This window comes from Xenopus laevis, chromosome 3L (assembly GCF_017654675.1).
Source record: "Xenopus laevis strain J_2021 chromosome 3L, Xenopus_laevis_v10.1, whole genome shotgun sequence".
NCBI lineage: Eukaryota > Metazoa > Chordata > Amphibia > Anura > Pipidae > Xenopus > Xenopus laevis.
In genome coordinates, this window is record NC_054375.1 from 47,701,496 (window position 1) to 47,727,451 (window position 25,956).

General features: G+C 37.7%; 1 protein-coding gene across 4 annotated transcripts in view; it reads right to left on the bottom strand.

Moving 5' to 3' along the window:
- Window positions 1-25,956, bottom strand: part of ppp2r2b.L (protein phosphatase 2 regulatory subunit B, beta L homeolog) — a 204,159-nt gene that overhangs the window by 22,898 nt on the left and 155,305 nt on the right. For all 4 annotated transcript variants that reach the window (XM_041584979.1, XM_018250761.2, XM_018250762.2 and 1 more), the window contains 3 exon segments: window positions 20,770-20,867; window positions 16,848-17,013; window positions 13,737-13,849 (listed from right to left, as the gene is read on the bottom strand). In XM_041584979.1, the coding sequence (XP_041440913.1) occupies window positions 13,737-13,849; window positions 16,848-17,013; window positions 20,770-20,867 (377 nt within the window).

Sequence of the window (25,956 nt, forward strand, 5' to 3'; positions counted from 1 at the left end):
TTCTTCATACAGTGACAAAGATACATAATTAACCAGAATGCTCTGAAACTCTCGTCGCGAAAACAAAATTAGACAATGTATACTACTGTTATTGGTTCAATAAATCAGTTGAGATGTACATTTCCAGTGTTTGAACCCAAACAGAGATTCCCTACAGAAATTGCTCTTTGTAACCTTACAATGATTTCTACCCACAGTGATCACTGTAAACTGTCACCGTCAGCCAGTGTTTGTTACCACAAAGAATTTTTTTATATAGTATAATATAAAGTGAAGCAGAACAAAGCCAATGAACAAGGGGAGAACAAATGGTGCTGCTGATGACTGCAACTTGTATGCAAAATATCCAACTACTGAACTTTATCATGATTAGAACAGATAAAATTCAGTATTTAGAACACAGATGCTCCCAAATTTGGCAAATATGTTTACAGGAAAATGAAACCCTAAAAATGGCTATAAATGCCATAGTATATATACTGATCCAGCCTAAAGGTTCAGCATCTCTACAGTAGTAATGATTCAGGCCTTTAAAGTTGTCACAGGAGTTCACCATCTTGGATTTTGTTAGGAGGGTCTGCGACACTCACATGCTCAGTGGGTTTGAGCAGTTGTTGAGAAGCTAAACTTAGGGGTTGTCACAAATTATCAAGCAGAAAATGACGTTTTCCTGTCATATAAGCTGATGCTACAGGGCTGATTATTAAAGACTGATGCGAATTACACTGGTTTCTAAACTGGTGTGTAATAATTATCTGTATTTATTACTAATCAGCCTTATACTGTGACAATTCTATTCTATAGATACAGTATATTGTGAGTCGGTCCCTAAGCTCAGTAAGTGACAGCACCATAGAGCATATGAAGTGAATCAGCAGAAAAGAAGATGGGGAGCTACTGGGGCATCTTTGGAGGCACAGATCTTCCCTGCTAAAGGGTTGTGGTTACCTTGGGCTGGTACAGATGCATAATGTAAATGATTTCTGCCCTACTTCTTTAGTTAAGCTTTAGTTCTCATTTAAGCCTATTGCTCTGGCCATACAGCAGACCCAGGAATGGTGGAGGTACAGTTTTGGTAGGGATTCCACATTCCATCATCACACCCTACAGCATGTATTTGTCTTGCTGCATCTTCCAGCATAGTTTACTGGGATCCCACTGTTTTTGAGATATTTAATATTTTATTGCCGTGCTTCCTCGGCCTACAGTTTTCTTCACTGGTACAACTAACTTTGTCTGGCAGTTGGGCATTCCAATCTCTGCATGCTGGCATGCTTTTGTTACATCAAGGAAATCAATGGCTGACTCATACCTAATCATTTTAGGTATGCTGTGCGAAGTGCAGTTTTGTGTCTTGGCAAAAGCTGAAGCATCCAAAATCGTGAATTTTGTTAATCACTTTGCATATGGATAGGAATTGTTTGCATATGGTACACGTCCACAACTGCCACCTAATAGCTCAAGTGGCAAGTTTCTCATGCCCCTAGCCTGCATGTCCCACACTCAAGTTTCTTTAAACTCTAATGTGGAGATCCAGAACAATCTTAGAAGATTGTTTTTTTAAAAATGTCATCTCAGATGAGACATAGTGTATGGGCTTACATGAATGGGTTTAGTACAAACATAAGTTTCATTGTTCCATAGAAGGCTGTAGCACTGGGACATGATCAACCTCTATGGGTGTAGAGTTCTTGTTCATGCATCAGGAAAGGACACATCTATTTATCTTCATCAACTTTTGACTTTAATGAGGTTTAAACTGCATAGGAGTTTGCATTAATGTGGAATAAGCACGCTACTAAAACAAGGCTCAGTGTGAACTATAAGAGGACATAGTGCCAGATGTGACAAGATGAAAATAAATTGATTTTTAAACTGTAACTTAAGTGAAATGAATGATATGTTTGAAAAAACGCTTTGATAGTGTGATAAACTTTTTACAGAAATAATGAAAAAAAATCAAAAATGCCAAATTACTAAGTATATATGCATAAACAGATATATGTGTGTTTATACGTATTTTCATATCTACTGCTATGTTAGCGGTTTGTCAGGGTTTACTAACTACAGGGCCAAAATGATTACATAGCTATGCTTACTGACACTAGCTTCCATCAATACCAGAAAGTGGAATTAGGTAAAATAACGCACCAAAATTGTGCAGTGAGTCAGGTATGATGCCAGACTAGTGTCTAGTGTAGAGTCGAACTGATAATATAAAATGAAAATAACTGATTACTGATATTAATTGGTTCTTATTATTTTGATAATACATTAATTGGCAATTGATAATGGTTACTTTATAGGCACAATTTAGTTATAATTTATATAAACTATTCATTAGAGTTGACTTTGGCAATAGCTGTATTTTGGACCAGAAATAATCCACTCGTCGTGCTTGTGCAAACTATAGCGAGACAAATTAGGCACATTGGGTAGTGCATTCATTTTGGTGGTAAAAAAAATAAATCTGTAGCACTAATGGGTGATATTTAGAAAATTTCATAAAACTTTAGTAAGCAGATGCCTTTATTTGCCAAGAAAATAAAAGCAAGCTTGTTGCCAAATGTCCCAGGGATCCACCTTCACTGCTTTAGCTCTTCCCAAATCCATGAACACAGAGCCCGTGCTTATTCCGCTAACATGCAGGGCGGCTGGGGTATTACACAGCAATTACATAGGGGTAACCGAGTTTAACTAGTCAGCTCCAGAACAGAAGAAGCTGTCAAATGCAATAAGCCACTAACAAATTCAATTACCTCTTATTTTCTACAAAAAATTCACCCACATTCTATTCTATTTAGCAGCTGCCTTTAATTGATATGCAGAGAAGTCCTATGCAAGGCGGTGTTGTGCCACTTGCTGTTCATGCATTACTAATACATAGGTAACTGCACAACTATGCACAACCCAGTTATCAAAAGACAAAAATAAACCAAATAAGCAATATTTCTGACATAAAAAAAATGTAAAAAGCTCAAATTGAAACAATCTTAAATAGTGCGAAAAAGAGTCTACTTATTAAGAAACTACGATCTGCATTCTTTTCTATGTTTCCCGCCCTGCCTCTAGATTACTTTAAGGAAACACGCATTGATCGAGCTGCCTCCGTTTTTGGCAAACAGGAACAACTACAACTTATAAGACACTACTGGGGGGAATGTAATATGTTTCGTTAGCGCAAAAACAATCCTCAAAGACCATTGAGAATGTTAGCGGCCATGTTTGCATCCTTTTTGACCGATTACATACCTCAACTACTTCCTCGCAAAGTTGCCGACCAAATGGCTTTTGCAAACATTAGCAGCATGTGTAATAAAATTTCACAATCGCAAATCGATTGCGAACAAAATATTTAACGAATCTCCAAAGCAGGTGTTAACGCTAACCTTTGCTTAGCAATGGAATATTCGCCAGCAAATGATTTTACATTGCAAGCAGCACTAAACATTTGCAAAAACACCATTTTAAATATCGCTTGCGAGTTTTAATTACGTTCCTGCTATGGGTCTTAAATGTGCAAACAGCTAATTGAAATGAATGGACCTACCTAAAATATCAGCCACAAATAAATTGTTTTGCTTCTTTCTTTTTCAATAGTTAAATGGAAAGAGTCTACAGTTCCAGGCACCTTTCCCAAACACACCCAAACAACTCTATGCAGAAAAAATACAAGGTAAAAGACAATGGCTGCAGCAAAACTACAAACCGTACCTTATCCAACTCACATTCCATTCCAGAAACACATTATCCAGAAAGCTGTGAATTACAGGAAGGCTCCATTTTAATCAAATAATATTTTTTTTTTTTAATTAGTTTTTCTCTGTAACAATAAAACAAGATAGTGCTCTTTATCCTTATAATAATCCTTATTGGAGGCAAAACAATCTTATTGGGTTTAATAAATGTTTAAATTATTTTTTAGTAGATTTATGAGTATGGAGATGCAAAATTACAGAAAGAAACCTTATATGGAAAATCCCAGATCCTGAGCATTCTGGATAACAGGCCCCATACCTGTACAATGTACATCCCCCAAACCCTTACGTAGTCCATATTAAGGATGCACCAAATTCACTTTTTGGGATTCGGTCGAATCTTTGAATCCTTCATGTCGATTTGGTCGATTACCGAACAGAATACAAATCCTAATTTGCATATGCATATGCAAATTAGGGAAGGGAAAAAATTGACAAAACATTTTTTACTTCCTTGTTTTGTATCAAAAATGTACGATTTCCATTCCCACCACTAATTGTCATATGCAAATAAGGATTGAGATACAGTTCAGCCAGGCACGAGGATTAGGTCGAATCCAAGTCCTGCTGAAAAAGGCAGACTCCTGGCCGAATCCCGAACCGAATCCTGGATTCGGCACATCCCTTGTCTCCATAAAGACTGAATATCATTCAACGATCAACGCACTTTAGAATATATTGCATTTATGCAGCAATATTTCAATATAAGGCATTATGTTAAGCCCCCAGTGTTCCTTCAGACAGTTTATTGCCCAACAGTGTAACATAATGTACATTTTACAGTTCCGCAACATTTTACTGCTGTGAATGATAACATATTTTGCATGTGTATAATACAATTGTCTCCAGTAGCTGAGATGTGGTATTTCTCTTAACAACCCTGATTCAGTCACTGCCAATAAACTGCTGGCATAATGTCTTCCAGAGGGAGAATGTAGTTATTCCAATTGTTTTGGCATTCAGGTTTGCTGCAGTGCATTGTGGGAGCTAAATAAAGAAGCACCCCTTCCTCAGGTCTGTGACTTTACCTACCCAAGTCCCAGAGGCCTTAGCAGCTGGAAAATTAGCCATAATGAGCGGCGGATAATAACGATGCATTATAATAGGGGGGAAGTGTCCAGTGCTCACCGGCATGTGCCTTTTGTGTTTCATTGTCACCTGGAGATAAGAGTGAAAGCTGCATATTTCACTGGTCTCCGTTTCTAATTGAATTGTAATTTGGCCGGTTGCCTAATGTGATATGCACGTGGCATTTCTGTAGCATTGCCTTTTCTATTACTCGTTTCTTTGTAAGACTGAGCAAGGAAAGAGCTTAACATATGGGGGAAGCTGTGATCACCGTGTGTGAATTTTTGTTCAAATTTATTCCGAATAATTATACGCTGAAGGGCTACATGCGCTCCCATCAGCTCCATCAAAGACAAGCCTGAAAATCTTTTTTAACGTGTTATTAAAGATTTTTTTTTAATACAATATCCTTGTCAAGTAAAATTACCTGCAGCATTTGTCTAATATGAGGCTAGAAATAATACATCCCTTCTTAATGAATGTATCAAGACCTACTCACAGAATTTTTGAGGACTCTTGTTCTGCCCTTCGATCATAGAATCCTAAACTGTATGATCCGTGTATGAACCTTATGACAAGAAATCATTAAACGTGTCTGTGCTTTTCCTTTGTGCTGTGACAGACGTATACGAGGCGGATACAGCATCATGAGCATAGTTGTCTCAGCTCCAACATTCAATGGCACCCAATTCGATTTTTTTCCTTGCATTGTTTTAACTGCAAACCAGCAAAAAACAACTGATTAGTTGCTATGGGTTGCTGGGGCAGACCTAACATTGCCTACTTTTTCTTCCTTAGGATAACAGATATCTTGATACCCATTAATGTAAAATATTGATCTGGAATGGTTTGGTAGAACTATTTTCAAGGTGCATAATTAGATCACCTGAGCTTAGATCATTTACCTGCATACTCAGACTGTGTAGAAGTCACAATCTATGTTTTTTTCAGGAGACTAAAGTGGTTGTTTGCATTTAAATTAACATTTAATATGATGTAGAGAGTGATATTCTGATACCAATTTGCAACTGTTTTTTTTTTTATTATTATTTGTGGTTTTTGAGTTATTTAGCTTTTTATTCAGCAACTTTTTATTCAGTTTGCAATTTCAGCACTCCAGTTGCTAGGGTCCTAATTACCCTAGCATCCATACACTAACTGGAATATGAATAGGAGAGGGACTGAATAGAAAGATGAGTAACAAGTAGCGATACCAAATAAATGTGTAGCCTTACAGAGCATTTTTTTTAGATGGGGTCAGTGACCCCCATTTGAAAGCTGAAAAGAGTCAGAAAAGGCAAATAATTCAAAAACAATAAAAAAAAAATAAAAGCCATTTGAAAAGTTGCTTAGCACTGGGCGTTCTATAACATACTAAAATATAACTTAAAGGTGAACCACTCAAAGGTTACAAGAACAATCAGTTTTCCATTGAAATATTGGAAATGGAAAATATTTTTCCATTTCCAATACTTTACTTTGTAAATGATAAGGTTTAATAAAGCATTAGAATAATGACACATGGGATAATTGTCAGCTTTGCGCCACACACAACTTTCAGCTTAGCATTCAGGTGTCAAAATACTTGGAATTGCCTTTCTGTTGACTTGACTCAGTGCTATATTTCTGAGAGAACTGTCTGACCTACAACCGCAGGTTCCAGGCAATTATCATTCAAGGCAAAGGGGGAACAATAACAAGTTCTTACTGCAAACTGGAAATATTGTGGAAGACAAAATGCTTGGAATCACCCTGCATGCCTTTAATACGTACATGTGAAATAAGGGTTTCATAGGACAGGTTCATTACAAAAGGCAATACGTAATTTGTGAACGGCTATAAAAGTTGTAAAATATCCAGAATGCACTATTTAAGGACTCATTGCAAGATATAAATCTGGTTAGTAAACGGCTTCATTTGAGTAAAAATAATATTTACAGTGGGCAAATAGGCTTTATCAGGAAAACTGTGGAAAAAAATATTATGTAAAATTAGGTGCAAAAACGCCCATTAGATTTGGAGAGGCCAAAAAAGGCAATGCAGTAATCTGGCAAAGTAAAACAGAGTAAAAGAGTTCTCAACTGACATAAGCAAACTGTCCTTTCACCCTGAATTTACAGGCACATTTTACTTCATTTGGATCAGTGTCGGACTGGGACACCAGGGGCCCACCAAAAACCCTTAGAACAGGGGCCCACCCAAAAACCTTTAGACCAGGGGCCCACTCTAAGTATTAATTTATTCTTTTCCTTACTCAACCTCTATTCTGCTATTCTCTTTTACATTCTATAGCTTATTTTACCATCTATTTAGCCTCTTTATTCTCATAGAAATAGGGAAATGGCCATGAAATAAGCCAAATGTTTAGAAGCAGGAGAGCCCACGAACACCTTGGCCCACCGGGAGTTTTCCTGGTATCCCTATTGGCCAGTCCGACACTAATTTGGATAACTTTTTATATTATATCGAGGCAAAAATACATTGTTTCAGTCTTAATGAAAGTAGTGGCTGAAAATTATGCTAAATTCCCTTGAATTATTTCCCTACTTCTATCTATTACTAACAACAATAATACGCCACTATTCTTTAATCCATGAATGGTAGATTTGTGCTGCATTTGACATTGCTATTTAAGATACACATTTCCTAGGAAGAAACTTATATGTAGGTCTGCTCTGCTGTAAGACTGAAGGAACTACGACATGTCCTGTGATAATATCTCAAAACATGAGTTACATGTTTGTTTCTCAACACTCAGGGGCATTCAAGGTGATATTTTCCATGACTTTACTTTGATGGCAGTATCATGGGGATTTGACCTCCGAATTAATCCTCAGTTTATCTGTTCTCTGGGAGGCAAAGTGATGTCTCCTTCGCTGACCCTGCACAGATATGGCAGCAGTCCTATCATTCAGCACACCAGTCAAGGCCACATCAAGTGACAGCTGTGACAATAGGTAAACCACTGTGTCTACTGAACTACAGAGACAACCTTTTATCTCGGTTAATTGAAAACATAAATTTCTGTCCCATTTTTCTGTTGTGCACACTGGTTACCTACAATCTCCGTGGAAAGGTCTAAACCAAAATCAAAGCTGGGTATTAGCATCTAATCCTTTTTTTTTCTCAACCAAGAAGAGAACAATCATCATAATGAATACAAATATTTCACATTGAACAAAACCCTTGTTGTCCAAAGCCAAATTTAATCCTTGGGACATGGGGTTTTCCAGATAAGGGTGTTTTTCCATATCACCAAGGTTTACTAAAAAAAATAAGGGGGTTATTTATCAAAAATTTTATTTGTGAGCATTTTTCCAACTCAAACTCACAATTTAAACAAACTTGAATGCTTATTTATGAAAAAAAATCCATTGAATGCAATCAGCAAAAAAACGAGAATACCTTGAATTTATCGAGTTTATAGGCTTAAAAACTTGAATATCACGAGTTTTTGAGTGAAAACCAGCGTAAACCACCCGAAAATCATGAAGGAAAAAAACATCTTCAAATGGTTAAAGGGACCACTGCTATTGACTTTTACATGAATTTGACAGGTTTTAGCTGGAGTATATTTGGATTCGGACTTTTAGCAGCTTCGGTCAATAAATCTAAAAAAAAAAAATAGTTTTTTGTTTCCTCGAAAAATTTACGTTTTTCAGTGAAACTATCATTTTTCGACAAACCGAAACTCGATAATTAATAACCCCCTAAGAAGAAAAGTGTGTTAAGAAAATTCTGCATGTAAAGTCTGAAAAAAGGAATGAGTAAGTTGAATCAGATAAATATGTTTTGGATTTTATTTAGCTAAAAGCTATGTACAAAAGCTTGCCTATACAGGTGTTTTCTATCAGTACATATATGTTGGTGTTATTTGCTATCACTTTCTTTCTCCTAAACTTGACTCAGCAGAATGTAAGTTAACAACTCTAAATAAGATAATAGTTGGCCAAAGCTTACATTGCACCCATGCCCGGATTTGTGGGCAGGCCACAAAGGCCTGGGCCTAAGGTGGCAAAAAATGGGGGTAGGAATGCTGTTCACTAGCCGCATCAAGAGACTGCAAAGAAGCAGAGCCAGTGGGGAAAGCAAGTTGGTGCGAGGATTATGACTAGCGAAGGGGAGGTTGGGGGTGTGTGTGAGTAGTGGGCGGCCTAGGGGTGTAAGCATCTTGAAATCCAGATATTATTGCTCCATTTGGTTATTAGTTGTTCATAGCTCTGCCCACTGCAATATTAGTATCTATTTGTATTTATAATTAATATATAATAATGATTTGTCTGGGGGGCAGTATTGACATTTGCTTTCTACGATAGGAATGTTTTTAGAGGAATATGAAGGAATAGTAGGAGTATTGGAATGAATTACAAATCACTGCAATTCTGCCAAATTGAATTGCCTACTACAAGGCATTGAGCAGAAAACTAGGCCTTGGGGTTACAATAGATGTGATCTACTTATATTTTATTAGAGTATCTGATACAGTTCCACACAGAAGGTTATGGATTAAATTAAGGAATATTGGCCTTGAACAAAGTATCTGTAATTGGATAGACAACTGGCTGAATGATAGATTACAAAGAGTGGGGGTATAAGAAATTCTTTCTAATTGGATTAGTGTTGTTAGTGGAGTACCTCAGGGGTCTATCCTTAGCCCTTTGCTTTTAAACTTATTTATAAATGGCCTTGAGGTTGTTGAGGATACTAGTTTGTGCAAAGCAAGAGGTGCCTTGTAGTGATGGGCAAATTTGCACCCGTTTGACGCCGGCGCCCGTTTTTGACGCCGGCGCCCGTTTTTTCGAAAAAAACTTTTTTGACACCGGCGAATTCGCCTTCGGCCTCATGTTTTTATACAGTTATGAAATGCCTCGGTAACTTATCATATCCTGATATTTTACTTTATTCACTTTATATTTGTCTTACGTGGGCTAGTGATGCTAAAGGGATGATCCTGAAGAATATTTGTCCTTTTTTCAACCCAATTTTACCAAGTATCTGCAGTTCATAAGTCTAGCATGGGTGCACAGTAACCCAGTGCAAGCAATCAGACCGTTGCTAAAACTAAACTACAGTAGCTTTTTAGAGATAGCTGCTTGGTTATAGCATGCACTGGCCATTTAAATGGTTCTGTAATTAAATTTGGATTTTCTGTAAAAAATATTTTTTTGCACCGCCTCAAAAAACATTTCAGTTATTTTTAGCTAAAGTTCACACATACTCAATAGGACTCTGCTGAATTGGTATCCAGTAAGTGGCTTTACTACCCATTACAAATAGGCAACATATGGTATCAGCTTTAAGTGTCCGCCATGTTTTGAATTAAAGGAAAACAAATATGGCTATTGTGGTTTCAATACCATCCATCTAATATGCTTGGGGAGAAAATATACTTATTTTCCCTTTTCTCATCCCATTTCTCATCTTCCCAGTTCAGCTAAGGACCAGTAATCATGCCTATTTCTCTGTCACCTAGAAACCTATGATGTAATTATGTAGCAGGAGTTAGTTTACCTTTAAAAGCTATTAAGCTATGCAAATTAATTATCAAATGAACATTATATTTTGTTTTCGGATGTACATTTATTCAGAATATACTGTCCCTTTATGGCACCACATCTAGTGTAAAGCAAGTTTTAATTTAGCAAAAAGCATCATCAATATAACCCAACTTGTTTTCCACTACAGTAAGACTAAACATAATTTGTTATTGCATACTTATTTCTATTGACTTCACAATGCGGAGTAATCTGACAGCAGTCTTGCAGCTGCCAAAGCATTATGGCTGCTGGACACCTAATCACTTGAGTGTTTCTTCTACCACAATGCAGTGCGACAAAGCACAGCACTACACAAAGGTCAGAATTTCTATAATAATCTCCTGTGATGAGAGAACATAACGTCTTTCACTTGCAAGGAAGCCAAACACCTGCCAGGCTCGTTTGTAAGGAAGTGGGAGATCTGTCTACAATCAGCCAGAACTCCGGAGGTCAAAAAGAAATGGCACTCGCCTGAGAAAGAAGTGACTTTGTAGAAAGGAAAGAAGGCTCCCTACAGGACAAGAACAGAGACTTTCACTGCACACCCGCCTCTGCAGTTATTATGCTCCTCATGTTGGGAGTAGCATTACAGAGAATATTCATGCAGTACTGCTATGGACTGATTTTAGAATGTGGTTTTAAATTCCATATTGTACAGCAGAACTAAACCCGAACCCTAATTGTCGTGTGACCTGAAAACCTTAAATGTTTGCATAAGTGTAGTCAATTGTTCTCAAATAAGGTCTTGAATTTGGAATGGTGTTCGCCATATCTTGTAGGATTTGGGATTCATGTAATAAAATCATTCTAAAATGTTCCCATGACATGCTCTTAAGAAATGTTTTAAATGTGCCCCTCATCCACCCATTACAATGGGCTCAACCATACATGCTGTGTTGGTCTAATAGTGCCAGATGTGTCAGTCCCACTAGACTGGTGGCAGCCTGATCTGCTAATTGGCAGCAGTATTGCATTTGTAACCCAGCCTACAAGAGGATAACACTTCCCCAAACCTAGTGTGACCAACAAAGATCCAGCGCTCCGCTAAGTGAAGCATAATCAGAGACTGATTAGTAATTTTGGGCTGGGGAGGGTGGATGGGGGGTGGGGGGTTTAATCAAAATAGCACTGCAATGTCCATTGGAATGTGTTATTATCACTCTTAAGTACACTAACAGAACGAGTATTTAGGTACCATCAACTATTTTATTCTGGGTTCTTTGTCAGCTAGTCCCCCACATTGGGCATAAGCTAAACATAACAGGATCAGTGTGATTGAAAAGGACTGAACTGTCCGACAAATCCTTCAGCAGTAGGTTCAACAATTCTGGTTTGCCAATGCCTCTGATTTGGCACATAGGGAAAGACACTGATCCAAGGTATTCCTCTGCCATAGACCCCTGGTAATCCAATAGTTAGATCCACGCACCAACCAAGCAGATCAGTGCAATTTAGCTGTTCATGTGTATAAACTATCCAGGGTGTAGCCACCACAGTAGCTCTATGAGAGTGTGAACACCAAAACTTTCCAAATTATCTCCCATCGATTTTTTTTGTTTTACTATAAATTGGCTTGATAATTAAGACACATTGGGGATCATGTGTAAACATTGGGCAAATTTGCACCTGGGCAGTAATCCATAGCAACCAATCAGTGTTTAGCTTTTTTTTTCAGGCAGCTGCAGGCTGAACACTAAAAGCAATTATCTGATTGGTTGTCATGGGTTACTAACGAGGAGGATATTTGCCCCACATTTATAAATGAGCCTCATTATTGTGCTTTAGTATTTTCATAGGCATTTATAGGTTTTGTTATAGGGTTTGCTTGTGTATACTGTGTGCTGGTCTGGTAATATCACCAAAGTGGGGCCCTCACAGTGACAATGCCTTATGAGCTTAGATTGCCATACAATAATTTTATTACAGATACAGATCCCTTGTATCTGGGGACATGCAATATCACCCCCACTACAATCTAAGAATGTAGATATTTTGAAGCCTGATACAATGTGATTAGCGATGTGATTCTGGGTGCTGCAGTCTATGGCAGATAAAGCCTAAACTCTCCCTGGCAAGCGCCTAGTTGCCATTTGATTCTGCATATTGCATGTTTCTATTTATTCTGCAGGAAACAGCCTGAGGTAGCTTACATCACTAGTGAGTAGTTTCGGTAGAAAAATACCTCTTTTGAAATACTAACCTATCATTTGGCAGTTCTTGAACAGTCCGCAGTGCTTACTAAAGGAGTGCTTATAATGGCAGTGCTGCTGTTTCTGTTTCTCTGCCTTGTCTATGTATCTGCAGCTTAGCAAGAGCTCTGTGCAAGCTGTCACCCAGGGGAAAAAGAGACAGCACAGCAGAGATGAGCTTCATCATACTTGGCTTTACCCAGCAGCTCAGGCTCAGCAGTCACATCTGTTATGTGGAACAGCTCCAAGATGATATCTGCCCCTTCAGTTGCATGTGAATGAAGGCCTGGCAGTTTACTGCTTTTCATACTGTGACCTCCCTCCAGCCTGACTGTACTCCAGAAAGCTCAAACAGGTCTTGTAACGCTTTGAAATGCTTTGCCGTATCTGACAAGGACCAAGAAGAATGTTACCTAGTAACCTAGCTGTCAGGACTCTGAGCAAAATTTGAAACCTTTGTGCTGATGGATATTCTGGAGTTTCTTTTTTTATAAATTTAAAGATAAAATATTACTTTTTAAGAGTTTGGAGCCACTATGGCCCTGCACTGGATCCTTGCAGCCTATATGAAAGCCAGACATTGCACATAAACTTTCAATTCCACAGTTTATATATAATAATGCAGGTCTTTATTAATGACCAAAGCACCGTAAATTGTTGAAATCTTAATTTTTCCATTGTGTATCAGACAAAAAAAGTTAGTTTGTGAGAATCTGTTGACATCCTAATACACTTATATGAACAAATCTGTTCTAGCTCTGCGGGCACCATAAAGCCACCTGCACCTTTTGCCCAACAGTTGGTCATCTCTGTATGAACAGACTGACTGCCACCTTGAAGCCAAAAAAATGTCCCGCTAGTTGGCAATTTAAGATGCTCATGGAAATAAGAACCTCTCTGTACATAACCTCGTAACTATTCAGAATCAGACAGCTTTTAGAGGCCTTAACACTACACTTAAGCATTCAAATAGTTTTAGGTTCCTGCCAAGAGACTATATGTCATTAGTTATAAATGAACATCAACCAACCTGACTATTCCAATTAGGTGTTCAAGTAGCTTCTGTAGAGAATTATATTAAAGTTCCTTCCCCCTTGGCTTTGACATCAACTTTTTTTAAAGCAAGAGATATAAAAACATAACAAAATGCAATATGTTAACATGATTGGTTGCACTGTTCTTACTCTGAGTGAAGTAATTGTGCACGGGTCACGTATCCTTCCTTCTTCATCTTTTAGGTTATAGCCCTCCGGTCTTTTGTCTCTCTCGCTAACTTTCCATAGTTTCACCGTTTTATCTAGAGATGAAAGACAGCATGAATAACTGCACAGGCCTACAGGGAATGCTTAAACAAACCTTCATTTAAAAAAAAGATAAATTAATATAAATATTATTCAACCCGACAAGTTGTTTTTACAGAAAGCAGCGTGTACAGTATAGTGTTTGGCACCTAAAGCATATTGTGAGGTATTTCAGCTCTCATGTACTCTCTAAATACAGGCAAAACAAGACATATAATCCACGAGGAGCCCTTTTTTTTTCATCTAAAAGCATGAATTCTATTGTCTATAGGACAAAAACATGCATTGTACCATAAATGTCTCTTGCACTGTTTCCATGAAAAGTAGATATTGGGAGTTAAGGGAACTAGGCTGGTAAAAGACATAGAAAGCAAAACAAAAAAAACAAGAAGAAAAATAACGGAGCATGCGGAACATATACTGTAAAGGTGGCCATACACGGGCCGATAAAAGCTGCCGACAGACCGTGTCGGCAGCTTATTGGCCCGTGTATGGGGCCCCCCGACGGGCTTCACTGATCGAGATCTGGCCGAAAGTCGGCCAGATCTCGATCGGATGGGACAAAAAATCCCGTCGGATCGCGGCCGCATCTATTCGTTAATGCGGTCCCGCGATCCGACCGCCCGTTAGGCATCGTTAGGATCCGATCGTTGGGCCCTAGGGCCCACGATCGGATCAGCCCGATATTGCCCACCTCAAGGTGGACATATCGGGGAGAGATCCGCTCGTTTGGCGACATTGACAAACGAGTGGATCTCTCAGTGTATGGGCACCTTAAGTCAATATTCTTCACTGAAATAAGAACTACCTATGAAGGCACAGATTACCGTGTCAACAGAACATGCACTCTCTGCATATTTGCTTTTATCTGACTTCCCATGATCAGATATAACAGGCGAGGGCCGTACGCTATCAAGCCACTTGTATCGGTTATTGGTGGCTTTGTATGTAATTCTGTATGTTCAATGTATCCATGGGAAGACACATTTATCAAGGGTCAAATTTTGAATTCATGTGAGTTTTTTTAAAGTCCCATAAAATTCCATTGAATTAGAAATTGGACTGGGGGAAATTTATGAATAAAATCTAATTTTACAACTCGGACAAATTTTACAGATCTGAAAACTAGAATCGAATTCAACTCGAATTTAAAAAACCTCGATTTGAGTTTTTTCTCAGAAATAAACTAGAATGTCAGGAAAGCTACATACATCACCAAATTGATCCCTGGACATCTCCCTTTGACTTATACAGTAATTCAGCAGGTTTTAGGTGGCTCTAAACCAAATTCTTAAAGGGTTAGAGCAGTGATCCCCAACCAGTAGCTCGTGAGTAACATGTTGCTCACCAACCCCTTGAATGTTGCTCCCAGTTGCCTCAAAGCAGGTGCTTATTTTTGAATTTCTGGCTTGGAGGCAAATTTTGGTTGCATAAAAACCAGGTGCACTGCCAAACAGAGCTTCCGGTAGACTGCCAGTCCACAAAGGGGCTACCAAATTGCCAATCACGGAACTTATTTGGCACCCCCATGGCCTTTTTCATGCTTGTGTTGCTCTCCAACTCTTTTTTACATTTAAACATGGCTCACGAGTAAAAAAACCCTGGGTTAGAGTATGATAAATCTCAAAAATCTAATTCAATTTTTTTTTATAAAACTCAAATCGAGTTGGATAATTCCCTAGTCGAATTTGACATTTTTGACCATAAAAAAATTGAAAATTATAAGTCGAATTTTCAATTCAACCCTTAATAAATCTGCCCCTTATTGTACAGCACTCAGAATATGATGACACTTTATAAATACATGTTACTAATAAATAATACTATGCTGCCCGAGTCTTAACAGCCTTGGTGGAACACCGTAAAAGTGTAGTCTTTACACTTTTTTTTAAGCCAATCGCAAGTGGGGATGATTTACTCACATAAATATATGGAGATATATTACAAGTAAAGTGAATAACAAGACCAATGAGATATTGTACATTTTGCCATTGTTGCACAAAGCCAATTATCCAAGGCATGAAAATAATTAGGAAAATGATAAGGTGACCCTGGTGCGGTCATCAAATTTTATGCTTGGATATTAAAAGAGGTACTATAAAAATTACAATTTGTGCATGAACGATGGGAGGGAGGGAGGATGGCACTGAACCAGACTGTTAAGCATTGCCCTGCTCAGTGCTAGAACAGCAGTTTAAAGCTTCATAGGATGTGACTCCCAACTGCCAGGGATACACAGAAAAGTACAGTACAGAAAAAGCAGTCCCAACATCTGAGGGGGATGGATTACAGACGGCCTTGTCAAGGCCAGTTCTGACTAATGTTAAAATTAATATATTTCTGTGCCAAACACTTGATTTTATCAAGTTTTTTCCGGACTTTTTCGAGTTATTTTATAAATAAGATAAAATTGTGCATGGGAGTTTGGTCCAGCAAGGTTTAATAAAAATGTATTTTAGTAAATAAAGCCTTTAATCTGTCCAATAGTTTTTGGAATGAAGAGTCCACTAAAAAGTTGTTGCTTTGCGGCCAGTATCTTATATCTATGGAATGGTTACAGTTAATGGTTGCCAGGCAACTACTCAGGGGGCTTAATGTGCTGAGCTATGTACAAAGGGGTGGACATGCAGTCTATCTTCCACTTGCCCAATCTATAGAACTGGCCTTATAACAACAATGTGGTTTTATGGAGGGCACCTTATAAGGACCATATGGACAAAGTCTGAGTTCTACCAAGTTTCATACAGAGACTGAAAGCTTCTACAACGTTGCTGAAGTCTTAAAACACATGATAACCTTTCAGTGTATCTCCTGTCCTGTACTGTAGAATGCTGGACAACTTTTATAGCAGGAGCATGTCTATAAATAAGAGTATACACCTGCAAACATCTTCGGAAAGCTGTTGGAACTTTTTCTGTCTTATAATAAAAGATTTTTAATGGAAGATATATAATGAGCAGTTGGAAATGAGTGCATCTATTCTATGGTACATACCATTGGTAGACAGCAGGAAGTAAGCAGCATTCTGCTGAGGAAGCCATCTAATCTTGTTTATTTTTTCTTCTATTTCTAAGCTTTTCAGGTAATCGAACTCTGGCTCGTGGCTCTGGAAAGTGCTGTAAACATTGTACTCTCCTCTCCGATGAGGTTGATTCTTGTTCTGCCATAATGAGGGACAAGTTTTTGGACAATTAGTTTGGTTAGCAGATATTACTGTGCACATCTAGACCTTTTTGACAAGCCTCTCTCTCTCTTTTTGACTAAGCATCATATTGAATACATAATATACAGTAAAAAGCCATTAATCATAGGGTTGTGAATCTATACTGTTTACAGAAGTTTTTTTGCAAATGCCAGGTGCCATATATATTCATCACATGAACTAATGTGTATTAGTAGGAGACAAAAACAAAACAAATGGTATTTTGGTTGACTACTGTTAGGAGAAAAAAAATAAATCCATAAAATAAGACAGGGTTATTTTGGAACAAACAGTGGCCCAGATGAGTGCAGCATGCAAGGGTATTCATTTGCACATTTAACAATTGCTACAAGTACAAGATGTACTTTTACCAAGAATAAGATCTGTTCCAGAAGTCAGTTCTCTCTCAACCAGCACAGGGCATAAAAGCAATGTTCCCATATGTGTGCCTATTCTCTGCATTACCTTTACCGTGTACATTGTCAATAAAAGCCGAGCTACTGAGGAAATGCAGGCACAGAGTAAACACCCCACGGTCTGTTAATTAAGGCGACAAGAGTTTTATATGTCAGTTCCAGTTACACTTAATTTGAGGCAAGTGGCCTACTTCTGAAGTTTCGGTTTCCATTTCCAGGTGGCACTTGCAATCTGCTGGCCTTCAAAGCCACATCTTGAATATTAAGCAGTCACATATACAGTGTCCAAGAAACCATTTCCATTTTTGCCCAGTATATTTTCACTTACTGACCAGTTTATTTTAACCAACTGTTATGTCAGAGCTCTATCTTTTGCTAAAACTGTCATTTTAAATTTTGAAGGGGTAGATTGGAGCAGCCAACATTTAACAGTTTTCTTTTTATTAAAACTTCCTGAGGATGACACAAGACAGAGCTATTTGAATTGGAAGGACATCAGTAAGATTAGATAATCCAAGAGGTTCTTATCTAGGATCAAATTCTCCGCTTTTCTGCAGCTATATCTCATTTAATGACATTCTGCTGCCAATAGCTGCAAAGCAGGCCAAGCTGTGTTTATTTATTCAGCAAGAAATGGTTTACTCTTACGCCTATGTCAAAATGTAATAAATGTTTTTACCAATTTAAAATCACAGCGCTTGTGAGATTACTATATAGAACAACAGCAATAGTAAAGGTTGTGCTTGTGTGCAGGTCAAGATCAGGAAGGATTGCAGAATGCAGTGATGTAACTAGATGATACTGCGCCCCACATTTACCAATATATGTTGTAACTGTTCATTGATTAGGCCCTTGTGGAGCCCGCTATACCTCCTGGGCCCCCTGCAGCCACAGGGTCTGCTTCCTCTATAGTTATGCCCCTGGTAGAATGTCTTACAAACAGGTTCAGAGGGGAACATTTAGAGAAGAGTTAGTGCAAGACTACGGGGCACTGACTGGGCAGACAGGTCGCAGAAATATTATAAAAATTATCAGGGGCGATCCTGCCCATTTTGTATGGATCAACGTGGTGAATCATCATGTAATCTAACCAAAAACTTACAGTACTTTTATTCCCTGAACTTCTAAAACGTGAAGCATAAAGGAAATTCAGTCAACCTGATTACTCCTGGAGCTGCCAAGTAACCGGCTAAACCATTCTGCAGGATAGGTAATATGATGCTTTGTGTTCAGAAAAGCAACATGTTCAGCTCTCTGTTCAGAAACAATAATTTGTCGTTGTGTGGAAAACAAAAAAAATATTTCAACTAATAGAAAATGCCTGGAAGCATTGCCAAAAAGTAGGAAAAAAATGCTCTCACAGGGTTTGTAATTAAAAAAAAAAATCTATGTTAATAAATCAAGACTTGTAGCACATTTAAGATATGTAAATCAAAATTCTAGGATCTACTTTTTTCTTAAAGTGAATGCTATGGTAATGTGTATAGTATATGATACAAGCCACCTATGTGCACCCAACTGGTTTTAATTGAATCATGGGATGATCGGCAGTGCATTTTTTTTATATATTTAAAACAATATTTTATTTATTATCCACTATGTCAGTGAGTGCATTATGGCAATGGGCAATATATATATATATATATATATATATATATATATATATATATATATATATATATATATATATGTATATATATATATATATATATAGATAGATAATGGGTTGAGTGCAGAGGAATCTTGTATGGGACCTAATATCCAGAATGCTCGGGACCTGGGGTTTGCCGAATAACAGATCTTTCCATAATTTGGATCTTCATGCCTTAAATGTACTACAAAATCATGTAAACATTAAATAAACCCAATAGGCTGGTTTTGCTTCCAATAAGGACTAATTATATCTTAGTTGGGATCAAGTACAAGGTACTGTTTTATTATTATAGAGAAAAAGGAAATCATTTTTAAAATTTGGATTATTTCATTATAATGGAGTCTGTGGGAGATGGCCATTCTGTAATTCAGAGCTTTCTGGATAAGGGATTCAATACATGTGTGTGTGTGTGTGTATGTGTATATATATATATATATATATATATATATATATATATATATATAAATAACATTTTTCAGTTGTATTTCTTCAATACAGGTTATCCAAAATGCTTGGGACCTGGAGTTTTCCAGATAATGGATCTTTCGGTAATTTGGATCTTCATACCTTAAGTCTACTAGAAAATCATGTAAACTCTAAATAAACCCAATAGGCTGGTTTTGCTTCCAATAAGGATTAATTATATCTGTTTAGATTAAGTACAAGGTTCTGTTTTATTATTAAAGATATTTTTGGATAAAATGGTGTCTATGGGAGACAGCCTTTCTGTAATTCATAGCTTTCTGGATAATGGCATTCTGGATAACAGATCCCATACCTGTATATATAAATTTATAACATTCTTCATTTCTGTGATTAGTTAATTTTTATTGTGCATATCACAGTAGGGCCTTTTTCAAGGAATATACATACACACAAACACATTTACACACAAACCCCTAAATACATATGCAAGTAATGATGTGAGTGTATGTTTTTATACTTACATGGCTGCTGATTGCATGTGTGTTACCATATGCCCCTCTCAGCAGTGTTCTGCATCCCTGGAGATGATGTTCAAACCAATCACTTGCCTGAACTTGACATGCCAGTGTCTCATGTCAGCCTAAGGTGCTTGGCATTAAGTCATTTCAGCTGCACTACAGAACTAATGGCCTTGCCTCGTCACATGTTACAAAGCCCCCCTCTGTGTCTTTGGAGTTTTACAGAAGATTCAGGCCAACAATATGGAGACCTACCACAAAGATTTTGAGTTTTGATTTTGAAGACAATTGTGTGAATTAAATATGGAAAATATTCAATCTCTAATAGTGTATTTGAAAAAAATATTCTAATTCAACAAAAAAACAAGGGGATGGTAAACAAATCTCGGCCACCCAAACAGGTTGGATTTATCACATTGTCTTCATTTATACATTGCAATTCAATTATATCACAGTTACTTTTGATAAACCACTAAGAAATATGTTTTCTGTGGAATTTAAATAGCTCTAGAGGGCTGTACTTGACTCCCCCTGATTTAAGCAAATTTTCATATTATAAAGCTGAGGTTCACGCAATCTGCCATGTTCCGTGTGCTTATTGATAACCAGGGCGATGTGTGAGACAGAGAAATTAGAAAGCAGCATGAAGCCTGTAATAAGAGGATAAAATACAATTAGATTTGCAGTGGGAAGCCCTTACCTCCTGCTCACGCTGAAATATTACCACGCGCCCCCCCTTGTCCCCAGTCGCAAGCAATTCTCCGGTGTTGTTGAACTCTACTGTCGAGATAATGTCAGCTGCAGAAAAGGGAAGAGGAGACAAAGGAACATATTAGACAGTTGAATTCTTAACACTTTTTTTTCAAGATGTCTCTCTCTATGAAGGAATGTCTCTGTCATAAGAAAAACTGAATTTTGTGCCAGATGTTCTTCCATTTACATCAGGCTGAGCAATTAAAAAAAAAAACGCCTCAATGACAATTTGTTGATTTTTTTTTTCCTCATCAAAACTTCAAATGACATGCTAGATTTTAACTGGGAATAAAAGATTAAACTTCCATTTTTGTGCTACTATGTAATTTTTATAAGCTCATTACATTTTTTTCACTAGGTACAGAAAGAGGATAGCCTATGACAAACGATGATGTTTAGAGTTTATTCTGAATCTTTGCCTGAAAGCTCTTTATCATATTTAAATCTGATTTAATGGCATACACAGAAGATACATAAAAATTAAAATAATCACACCGTGCTTTGATATTTCAGTAGTTTATATGGATATATGGTTAATACAGGGCATGGACAACATTCACTCACTTCAGAAACCCACAGCAACCAATCAGCAAATTGCTTTCAGGGCTTCCTTATAGACATTATAATAAAATATTTTTTTGTTTGCTATAGGTTACTGGACTTGAACAAATATCTCACTTCTGTAGGGGTTTTTTACTCCTGATACAGGTATGAGATATGTTATCCATAAAGCTCCTAATTACGGGAAGGCAGTCTCCCTTAGACTCCATTTTAATCAAATCATTCAAATCATTTAAAAAAAAGTTATATTATTTAATTAAAATGGAGGTAATGAGAAATTCTGTGTCTTCTGAATAACCGGTTTCCAAATCACAGATCCTATACCTGTACCAATCTTGGCATCAGTGCAGTCAGGCTGAATTCCGGTAGAAATGTTTTTTTAAAAAATATTCTTCAAATAATAATGACTCACGGTTTGTTCCCGCACGGACCCAGCAGAATTTAAAATGCAATCTGGGCCCTGGGGTCCATACCAAACCAAAAAGAAGACGGCACTCCATTCAAAGAAAAGGCAGGTTTATTACAGATCCCACAGGGATCTCACGCCCTACGCGTTTCGGGACTCAATCACTTAATCATAGGGGTCCATACACTTCTCCCAGTACAAATGTAATTTCAATATTTTTTGTTTTCATTGCTCAAAACGCAAGTGTGTCGTACTAAGCTTAAAATTCAATAGCAAGCAAACAAAAAGAAATTCATTTAAAAAATCTCCTGCAAGCTCTGCAAGAGTAAAAATGCTACTGTGAGTCGATCACAAGCTTGTTTCCAGGAAGGGTCACAATGTGAAACAAAGGGATGACACTGGTATGTTAACTTCAAGACTGACAACACAAAGCCTAAACACAATGTTTCCATTATCCAGGGGAATTCAATTTTCTATCTAATATACTATTTCTGTAGGCCACTAAAGCCACAGCTGCCCATTTATGGATTTTATCACATTGAAGGGATTTTTAACCCACAAAAAGGAATGAAGCTTAAGTCTTCAGTCTATAGCTTTTTAAACCCAAACCAATACCCAGTGTCATATTTATGGCCAGTGGTATAACAGGGAGGAAGCAGACCCTGCAGCTGCAGGGGGGCCCAAGAGGTATAGGGGCCCCATGAGGCCCTAATTCATACAAAATTTCAATAAATATTGGTAAAAAAATATTTTGGGGACCTCAAAAATAATTTGCTATGGGGCCCAGTAATTTCTAGTTACGCTACTGTTTATGGCCTGACCTGGATGCACCTAGCTGACAGTTTCGACTGGTGATCAACGTAATAAGCTTGCAAGCAATACTCAGTCTCTGTTTACAATGAACATTTTAACACTGGTGTTAGAAATAATGATCCACTGTATGTTCAAGCAATCTGTAGCTGCAAGGATCAGGACAGCTAATGCATATCCATATATTTCATTGCAGAGTAATGATCTAACTTATTCTTCTTAAACAAATGAAGAAAATGTTTTTTTCCTCTTTACTAAAATATAAGCCATGTATTTCTTGATGTCCTGGGCTTAGTAATGCACACGAGAACACCCTAATGTACATTATTCTATTATTCATTATTATTCATGTTTTAAACTTTATCCTGCTGAGCTGAAACCTGAGGAAATTTAAGACATTTGGTGATTTACACAATGTTTTACAAATGGAGATTTGTTGGGTTGTGAGCATGAAATATCTACACAAACGCTATTACCTGAACGGTATAAACCAAAGTACTGTTTTAGCCACTTAAAGAGGTGGTTCACCTTTAAGTTAACTTATAGTATGTTATACAATGGCCAATTCTAAGAAACTTTTCAAATGGTTTTCATTGTTTATTTTTATTTTTTTCTAGTTTTTCAATTATTTGCCCTTTTCTTCTGACTCTTTCAAGCTTTCAAATAAGGGTCACTGACCCCCATCTAAAAAACAAATGCTCTGTAAGGCTACACATTTATTGCTATTGCTACTTGTTATTACTCATCTTTTTATTCAGGCCCTCTCCTGTTCATATTCTAGTCTTTTTTCAAATCAATGCATGGATGCTAGGGTAATGTGGACCCTAGCAACCAGAATGCAGAAATTGCAAACTGGAGAGCTGCTGAATTAACTTAAAACCCATAAATAAGAACAGGTGAAAACCAATTGCAAATATCACTCTCTACATCATACTGAAAGTTAATATAAAGGTTAACAATCCCTATAATATATAATATTGTCCGACTAGTGCAATGTGAAAAGCCTTACCCAATTAAATAACATGTTTCCAAGCACTTACTGTAAACCACTTACTGAAGATGAAAGGTATGTCATTCCTAAAATCATTTACAGTTATACCTGTTCATTCTGAACACTAAACACTACAGCCAAAAGGGTAAGTAAATGATTTCTGATCAGCTTTATTGAGGCCATTTCCTCACATGCGTCAGAGGTTAATTCCTACACAATCAGGCGCCTGATAAGTGTCACCAATTGCAAACATCACTCCACTCGCCAGCTGAGCAGAGAAGAAAGATGAAGCTGCCAATCCTCACAAAAATTGAGACTGGACAATAAAGAGCTGGATTTATTAGCACTTGCCTTGCTTCATGGTTGCACATCTGCACAGTTTAAATGAAGAAATGTAGATGGGGATACAGAAGTGATTCACCTCCTGGCAATCTCAAGGTAGCAATGCAGAACAACAGTAAAGTTAGCCCAGGAAAATGAGGGGCACCTTGTGAAATGTTAATATGCGGCTATTATCAGCTGCCAGTGTTAGAATTTGCACTATAGAACAGATAGAACTCAAGTATATTGGTGTTAGAACACATACATCCAGCTTAACTTCAACCTACCAACAGCACAATTATTTTGGTTGGCATGAAAGACTCCCAGCAGAGCTCCACATAAGTAAAATCTTGAAATCTTGTGCGTTTTAAATAACAACATAACATGGTCTATGGCCTGGTGGATATACAGAAGAGAGAACACACGTAGTTTGGAAGAATGGATCAACCTTGACTCAAATAGCATAGAATCTGCTGAAAGCAGTACTATGGCACAGTTTGCCTTAAGATAACTAATTATTGGTACATTGAAAGAGTTTATTTCGATAATATGGAATATATATTATATGGTTTCCGACTTCTTCCCATGTACACGTAGAACACATAGAAGCATATATAACAGTAAGGGGCACATTTACTTAGCTCGAGTGAAGGATGAGAATGAAAAACGAAGGTTTTTTTTTGGCTACTTCGACTGCGACTTGGAATCGAACGATTCGGACTAAAAATCGTTCGATTATTCGACCATTCAATAGTCGAAGTACTGTCTCTTTAAAAAAAACTTTGACCACCTACTTCGCCACCTAAAACCTACTGAGCACCAATGTTAGCCTATAGGCAAGGTCCCCGTAGGCTTTCTAAGTCATTTCTGATCGAAGGAAAATTGTTCGATCGATGGATTAAAATCCTTCGAATCGTTCGATTTGTCCTACGATCGTTCGATCGAACGAAATGCGCTAAATCCCGCGATATTCGACCCGTAGTAAATGTGCCCCCAACTGTTGTAGACACCTGTAACCCTAATTAAATCAGTTTGACTATCAACAAGAGCTTCCTTGACATAGTCCTGCCTCCCCCACTTACCACCTGTAAAATGCCTGTGGCACCCAGTTGTAAGGATCAAAGCACAGGGATGAGGCCAAGGTGGGTGGAATCCCCATGGCCAACCTCAGCACCAATGAGTGAATGAATTGCCATGTAAACTCTTCAGGGATTGGTCATGGGACTGCAGCTGACTATGGTTATCATGGAATCATATGATGGCAGCCCCAGATTGCTGAAAAGCAGCAGAACCTGCTCCTTTACACACTCATTGTGGTACAAGAAAAGGAAACCTGTAAATCAGGGCTAGGACCTGATGGCCATAACTCTAACTTTGCATATACAGAACTGCCCTTTAATACACCATTAACACAAAAAGATCAGGTGCTTGAGACCACCGTTATGCCAAGGGTTAAAGACCCCGGGATGCATTTGCTGAACTAGCCAGTGTAATCCAATGGAGCAGATGTGCTGATGGTATGTAAAATGCTTTGTTCCTTTTAACTAAATTGCTTTACCTTACTGTGGGTTTCAGCTCCTATTAAAGCTTTGCTGTGCATCACTTTTTTGCAGCAAGACAAAGCTGCTCTAAAGGTCAACAACAATAGCTCATTCCAGCTTTGAATAAAAAAGGGTAAATTGTAACAATTTTCTATTTTTTTTTTTTTACATTTTCTAAAGTGAACCCCAGCAGTGAGTTAATAAATGAAATGTCAGGCTCAAACAAAAGGCGGGTGTTTGCGAGTGCAGAACGAAGTATCACAGTTTACCCTGAAAGACACGTACTTCGCCAGTTAATAGACAATTATTCCATATTGGGCTGTAACAGAACAAAGTGCTTTTATATGCAGCAGTGACAGGATTATGTGGAATAATAGCAGCTGCTCTCACTGCAAATCACACCGCCTCCGATTGCAAGAGCTGCGTTGAGTTCTTGCAGAACAAACTGTTGGAAAGGAACCATAAATATATATTGTTCCTCATGAAATTCACAACTAAGTAATG